Genomic DNA, 8,023 nt, shown 5'->3' on the forward strand with positions numbered 1-8,023 from the left:
CATGTATCAGATATTGTAGAGTACAATAACAAATTGTCTTCTGGAGAGTCAAAACATTTTGATGTTAGGGTTGCCAAGCAAAGTTTTTGTTTTTTAGATGATATATGTATGGGGTCACATGGATAAGTAACCTGGCCCTGTGATTAGTCAATTTGGTGATGCATCTTCAAGGTCTGCAGTTTGGGTATTTCTACAAGAGATACCTTGAACTTAGTCAGTATTGTTATTCCAGTAATTTTGTATTGCTTTTCATGACTGAGGATCTGAATTTAAAAAGACACTAAAAAGACACTACTAAATCATATTGCAGTATCTTTATTACATTTCACAACACCATGAACATATATAACAATATAAGTATTATAATTTTCAAATAAATACTCTTGCAGTAAATAAATGTTTCTCTGTCTTGTTTTTGTAGTACTTTATAGTGCTGCATGGACAGTCCTGTTGAGTAACTAACTATGAGTGATATTCTGCTGACATGTGTCTTTTATATTAACCTTATAAGAACAAATGCTTTCATTGCACTGTGCAAAAAATATGACGATAAAAAAATAAGAACAAAACCGAAAGAAAACCCTCAAACTAGGTTTTTGGAGGAAATGGTTTTCCCTAAAACAAGAGCAAAATCAAAACCTGAAAATCAGCCTATAAGCTTGACTAGACAAACGTTATAATGCACATGAAGCAAATTTTATTTAGGCAAATTTTATCATCCTGGTGTCGTACATCTGACTAAAATTCCCCTTCAATTGGTTTCCTTCCATTAGTCCAGATCCTCCCAACCGCTTCATGGCGAGACTCCTTTGGCGTCGTTGGCGTGTAGCAAAAGACTGAGGGGAAAGGAAATTACATATAGTTTTAGAAACCTACGTCAGTTATGGAAGCCTAGCCCCCGAGGGTCTTTGCGGAAGCTTTAGGTTTTGACGATCACCTGAGACGTACCTCTGCAGACTAGAGTGCAGTCGTCCGTCGGAGCATCAACGTACGTTCACCGTGGCGATGGCGGAAGAAGTTTCTACCTCCATGCAGCATCATATTTATTATACGCCATACACAGCCCCATGGCTGCCCCATCAACAACGACGGGCAGGGAGGGACAAACAGTCGACAGTACAATGGCGAAGTTTAACACCAAAAGAAATCCAACTGCCGTGCATGCAAACATGAATACAAGTCCGGGTAGCGGGCTCTGCGTCGCAGGGTACCGGCCGGCGTTATGTGGCCTCAACGCCGGTAACACACACAGCCCTGCCACGCAGGCCTTGCATCGTGCTCCCAGGAAAGTTAAAATTAAGCGCTGGTTCCACAAATTTATCATGGGATCACTGTAAAGAGGTATATTTAGCGTTGATTCCTGATCTATTGTAACTGTGGACCTGATTTGGCAAGTTTACCGTATACAGCAGAAGCTTCCGAAGGAGTACACACGGTGTAGACAGTCAGGCAGAAAACTTAGCGCGATCCGCGCGATCGGAGCTAGCTCTGACCTCTGACATAAGGTACGATCAACTTCCTGCTCTACGCACGCGCAACAAAGGGTCAACGGGTCAAAACGTTACTGCGAGTGCGCATAATACATCTCTAAATTAAGACTGAACACGAACTGACACAAGTGGTTAGTACATTGAAAATTACTTATTTGGATTAATTTCCTGGCCGGGTACGGCTCCTAGAAATCAGCATTTGACCCTTGTAAATCTACAGCAAGTTATTTGTCGCCAAATATCGCCTACTTTTGGTCAAATTTCAATTTAACCTTGCCATCTGCAGTATGGAGAATGTTTCAAGCTTTGCAAAGATGGGTCAACTGTCTTAGTCGGTCATCGGAGCACGATGGAGCACGATTTTTTCGATCACCATGCGTTTTCCGGTACGATTGACCCTTCGCTCAGAAAAACGCGCGCCGGATCAATCGCCGAGAAGTTAACCAAAAGCTGGAAAAGAGAACGAAAAACGTCCAATAACTCTTTGTCGAATATGGTCGAGGGTTAAGAAACTCAGAAAACTATTCTTGAAGAAATCTTACAATTTTTAACACGGTAGAACGTCGCCAATCGACTGGAGCTAAGATACTTCCGGGTAGCCAACAGTCTCACTCGATCGGTGGACGTCAGGTCATATCGCGATCTGAACAAGTGAACCAACGTAACCTTTGACCCTTGTTACATATACAGTACGTGATTGTTCTTGCTTAATTTCATTACATATACGGTACGCCATTGGCTCTTCCCTACTATCCTCTATATGGACATAACCCGGACTGATAAAGTTTGAAATCGTGCACGCTGTAATGTTGTAATGAGATCTTGGTTGGCGGCGCTTTTCATCTTGATAAGGATGGCAACTTTGCCTTACATTGTGGCTGTGTTCATTTGTCATAGGCAACTAAGTTGGAGTGGGGTAGTTAATGTCGTCCAGAGGTCACATAGCAAATCACCTGCTTGCATTCAACAAAGTTGAAATTTTAATGTCTTTCTGATACAGCTCGATCCCTAGGGTATAATTGTGGTTAGAACATGTAGCAACTTTTGGCGTTTTAAATTTATATATAAAGGAAAGTGAGGGCAACTTCACACATCGTTTTATACCTTTGTTAATGATGCGGTATATTGAATCGATGAATACGGTTTTATGACATGGAGACACATGGCAAGAAAACCGCAATGTGTTGAAGTCCCCCTGCTGACTTACTATAATTTGAAGCCCTTTCAAAGGAGGGGAAATGTGGCCGAGAACGTGTTCATCCAAAAATATCAAATCATAATACATGGGAGTCTATTGGGCAAAATATTAACATTTTCCCATAAAAAACAAGCTGCATCTCTACATTCATATGTGTTTGATAATTCATGTAAATGTACTTTGCTTGAATTGGCAGGTAAAAAGTGCATGTGTGTACAAAAATATTGATTTTTAGATTTCATCGGTAATGTTGATCCACTATACACTGTAGTCTATGAGGAAATATGAATAATTTTTTACAATACAAAACTCGGTAAATGCATAAAATAATATATGCTTGATTATTGATATTGATGTACCTGATTAGACTATGGTGGTTACAAGTCCATGTGTGTGCAAGAAATTTGATTTTGGAATTTCACCAAAATGTTGATCCACTCTACATTGTAGTCTATGAGGAAACTCCCGTCCCACTGTCAGCTCGCAGAGTGAGATCATGAACTTTGTCCGTCATGAAATCTCTCAGGAACAGCTTTTTTTCACAATTTACATCATCTGCTGCCCATGATCTAGTACTCACACTGATACTTTCGACCTTATGTATCCTGTACTCAAAAGAAGATAACTGGCACTATGTGTGTCTACAACCTAAGTCCTTCACAAGTACGCACGTACAAACTTTGAAGTTCATCTGCAAAGTTGTTGCTAGTGACGCCAATCATCTACGTCTGTGTGTAATAATTTATTAGTATCGTATCAGGTCTGCTTGGCCCACTCACACACTCTTTGAAGACCGGTCATGCGGTGGGACCTGTGAGTTGTGGAAATGATTGAGACCTGGCACTTTTCAATTTCCTCTCATTGTGTGCATTATTTTACTTCATTCTTTGTTTAGCAAAAGTAAAAGGTACTTTTGATCGGTCATGGTACAAGGCAATGACTATCATATTTCACATAAAATTAAAGGGGATACCCGGATGTACTTTTACCGTGATATGATTTATTTTTGAGGAACTAGTTCACAAAGGAAAAATGTTGCACATCGCACATCAGAAATATCCGATACTATCGAATACTACTGATATTATAGTCCAGACGGGCGTCTAGGTTATTTTTGCTTGTCCAAGAACTGTATTTTGTACTATTTTTGTTTGCTTTTCGACAACATCGCACGTCAGAAATATCAGATACCATTGGATACTATCTAAAGTAGATCGTCTGGTATGCTGCACGTTTTAAAGCTATTGCTTATTACAATTGCGGTTGGGTTGTATCACGATCCCATACTCCAATCGCGTTATCCAAGGCCAGTTAAATAAGCTTAAGACTTGAACTTATGAAGAATGACAATGCCTGTATTTCAGCATGGACGACATGACACGCATGTGAAAGCTGCTAAAAAGCACTCCGACAAGTTAAGGTAGTATGCGCCTCGAAAGTGAAAGACGTAAACTTTTGCTCGAACTTTCCTCAAGGAATATTTCAACCATTCTCTTTCAAAATCAAGAATAAAAATTGGGGGTAACCTTGCAAAAGTGCTACAAGAGATACAAATTACCCAGGATTTACCGATAGTTGAAATTCACAATGGCCGCCATCCCTGTGTTAACTCTATGGAGAAAAATAAAGTTTTCGAGTTTCGAAAACTAGGACGGTGAAAAGTTTTGTGATACCAACAGCTTTAAAATGAATCCCCACAAGTGGTTTATCAGACAAGAATTGAAAAGGTTTGCGAGCCCAAATATCTGTCTCCGAGGCGTGTTCTACCATGATAATACTTGAAAATAACGGTCCTACTGCTCCTATTGGTAAATCAAACTCGACATTTGTAAAACTCGTACTGAATTCACGCGTCTTGGACTTGATCCGTCATTGCTTACACATTTTGGATGGGACAATTCTCCCCAAAGTCAGCCAATGTTCCTTAATAGGATACATAATAACTTAGTTTTTATGGATAAAATTCTAACATGAAACTCAAAATGAAAACAACTTCACAATAAGTCAACTTTTATTGGCTATATTTTAACTACATTGTTGATCAAAAAATAAATACATGGTCGATTGGATGAAGTTTGCAAACATTTACATATTCATGCTGAAATCATGTAATATCAGTCGACACTTATCAATATTTATCATATACTTATACAGGTAACGCATCTAAAACATTAGCAGTGAAATAAGGCTTCATCTATTTTCCAATTCAAAAATCACTGCAAATGTCTATCAACACTTTTGTCCACATTAAATTCAAATGTGACGTTGCTTGAATTACGAATACCATACAACTTAAATTGACCTTTCTGTGACTCACAAAACATTCAAAACACATAGTCAATGGAAGTTTGAATAAATGATAATCTGAAGGTATCGACATATCCTACAATGAAAAGCCGGATCTTACCATCTTGTACAAAATAAGTGGCCCCAACTGATCCCCGGTCCTACATGCTGTACAAAAATGCATGCCATCTTTCTCTGCATTACCAGTGATATGTTGATCGAAATATTCGTTCTGTGAAACGAGGAAATGATTTTTCCAATCACCAACTTGACCTTTGCGCACATGTCGTACACTGCTTACGAAGGAATTTTCGTCTGCGGTCGACGAAATTAGTCTGTAGAATTCGACACCTTGACTCATGGAAGCGAAACTACACTTTTTCACAACATCATCGAGTTCTTCATCTGACTTCGGTCGATTCAAAAAATCGGCCACTTTGGCCAAGACAGATTTCGAATCTTTTTTCATGTCTTCAAATGTCACATGAAGTACATTATCTTCCAGACCAAAGCGTCTCCATCCTAACACGTGATCCAACCACGATCCATACCACACTTTGCCATCCACGAAAGCACGGATCCACTCATCCCAGTTCAAATCCATACCGGCCCAAGTATACCCTGCATATAATGGTAGTAAGACACACATACATCTTTTGGATTTCTTGCGATGTAAATGATTTTGCATTTTTTCTCACCGTCTTGCCAAGCTCTTGGAAACAACTGGAATGGCAGATGACAGAAGAGCAACCGTGGTGACGGCATCTCGTGTAACGATTCTCTCATAGCAATTGCATGTTTACCATAACTTCCAGGTACATCGTCTGCGTCTTCGTAAAATTGGTCAAGCCTGACAACCTTCTTGGTAGCCGGTAACAACAGATTCAGGTCGGTGTACAAACTGCTAAGCAAATTCAACATCCAAAATGTACCTGACTTCATGTACGTCACAACAACAACGTCGTCTGGCCTGATGTCCCACTGGTCCATAGCATTAGATTTCACAGTTAGTCTGTTGTAAACACAGTTCGGGAAATAGCATCCGCGGTAGAAGAAACCAGACCACTCCTTCGCCATGGCGTAATGTAGAGATAATGACAGCAGGATGACCTCGTCCCAAGTGATATGTGTCGCCACCTACAGATGCGTGGGGTGTTCAGTATAGAGTAATGCGAAAGAAGGAAGGGTGTTGCACGATTTTGCTCCCCGGCATTGTATTATGTAATAGAATAATACAGTTTCATTGTAGTTTACTGATCTTACCCAAGGGAGCCGTTATTATTTACGGCCCGGGGGGGTCGGCGGAATTTCATCGGAAACTCTGAAATTTCGAGTAACCCGCCCCCTCCCAACAACCCTAATGACTTTGGGTAATCCCCCTCTCTAACCCAAAAGTTTTGATCGACACCCCCATTTATAAGAGTTAAATATCAAGAATGTAATTGTAAAATTTACAAAAATACAGCAATAGTAAAGGCCTTCCACATTCTGTTGTACCTTAATAGATTATCATCGGTTATCTCATGACGGTTGAAAAAGGTGAAACAAACAAAATGAAATTCACAGTTACAACAAAATGTGTATAGAAACTCACGCTATAACCAGTATCCAACCATATAGTATTGTTAACTTTGGATGGGTATCATGACAGGGTTTTCACTTATATATCTTACAGGGCAGAATTTGAAAGAACGGGGAGAACACGCGGGAGGCAGAGGGGAAAGGTGTTTGAAGAAGTTGTACCTTCACTTGCATAGAAAAAATTGAGAAATTGATGTGTGTAATGTTGGAGTCTGGTGCAATATGAGAGGTGTTTTCAGTTTGTATTTTTAGCTGACGTGTTCACACATGTTCACACACGTGAGCTAAGGGACCGTCTCAGATTGTCGCAGAAGTTCAAGAAACGAAATTTCTTCGTTTAGATCAAAACCCCTCCCCCCTCCCCCTAAACGAAACTTCAAAAGTGCGAAATGTTCATGTCTGCCTGAGAGTACAATGTTGCATTTTGCTATAGCTACTAAAGACGTATTCCCCTTGCCACATTACAATTAAAGTAAACGATCAGATTTGACTACTAACAGGGCATTTTACCGCGTAAAAGTTTCATTTTATTTTACTTTCCCTTTTTGCATCTCTTGTGCTGTTCTTTGTCTTTGTGAACACGCAATTTGTACTTGGTAGGGGCGGTAAATAAGCGAAAAACTTTGACAAGGGGGCCCAGGCATGTGCAATCATATTAAAACGACTATGACCAGGTGCATAACAAGTGAGAATAAAGACATCTAGTGGTTAGAGCAGACGCTTATAAATAGCACATTTTTAAAAAATGATACTTTTTGTCTTTGTATAATTTGATGAATGAAATGTTTAGGATACAATGTTCCTATCGGTAAATTTTGTTTGGGGCACAGACGAGATGGAAACAGTTACAAATTTGCTGGCACGAGTGTGCAGTTTTTCTTTAATTTAAAATAAACACACGAAAACTTGTGATCACAAAATAAAAGTGCGAAAGTGAAGTTCACTAATTGAATGGAGGTCAAACCCCCTCCCCCCCTAAACGAATAAATTTCGCTTTTTGAACTTCTGCGACAATCTGAGACGGTCCCTAATGTCATAGCGATGTCACTGTGTGTGTGTGTGTGTGTGTGTGTGTGTGTGTGTGTGTCTGTCTCTCTGTTTACACGATAACTCAAAACCGCCGAAACAGATTCAAGTCAGATTTTTGTAGACAGGTACCATATGCTACTTGCAAGGACTGATTAGATTTTGGGGAGTGTAGTTTGCATATGAATAAAGTTATGCAATATGATTTTTTTCATATAATGGTTTCCCTATGGAGACAGTAATGACAGTGTCGACATATATCAAGAAATACTGCACAAAATTTCATGACACTTTTCACAGTTACAGCTGTGTAATAAGCGGTGTAACTCCTTATTGGAATTAAGATGTAAATACAGGCAGTTCCAATCACTCGATGACGATGGAAGGTGAGAATGGCCATGCGACAAATTGACATGAAATCATTTATAATGCCATCTTTAGC

General features: G+C 39.6%; 1 protein-coding gene across 1 annotated transcript; it reads right to left on the minus strand.

The window, feature by feature from the left end:
- Window positions 1–738: 738 nt before the first annotated feature.
- LOC139124405 (amine sulfotransferase-like) lies at window positions 739–6,051 on the minus strand. Its single transcript, XM_070690539.1, has 3 exons — window positions 5,778–6,051; window positions 5,350–5,595; window positions 739–836 (listed from the first exon to the last, which is right to left on the minus strand). The coding sequence occupies exons 1-3, from the start codon at window positions 6,049–6,051 to the stop codon at window positions 739–741; spliced, it is 618 nt and encodes a 205-aa protein (XP_070546640.1).
- Between the last annotated feature and the right edge of the window lie 1,972 nt (window positions 6,052–8,023).

The sequence above is a fragment of the Ptychodera flava genome (genome assembly GCF_041260155.1).
Source record: "Ptychodera flava strain L36383 chromosome 23 unlocalized genomic scaffold, AS_Pfla_20210202 Scaffold_24__1_contigs__length_23054250_pilon, whole genome shotgun sequence".
NCBI lineage: Eukaryota > Metazoa > Hemichordata > Enteropneusta > Ptychoderidae > Ptychodera > Ptychodera flava.

Bases quoted from the DNA above. Each gene is read 5' to 3' on its own strand.
- LOC139124405 (XM_070690539.1), bottom strand. From the start codon at position 6,051: ATGGCGAAGGAGTGGTCTGGTTTCTTCTACCGCGGATGCTATTTCCCG. The intron at 5,596-5,777 runs GTAAACATGCAA...CATTATATGCAG, and splicing joins CGATGTACCTGGAAGTTATG to GGTATACTTGGGCCGGTATG. The intron at 837-5,349 runs GTAGTTTCGCTT...CTTTCCCCTCAG, and splicing joins CGATGATGTTGTGAAAAAGT to TCTTTTGCTACACGCCAACG.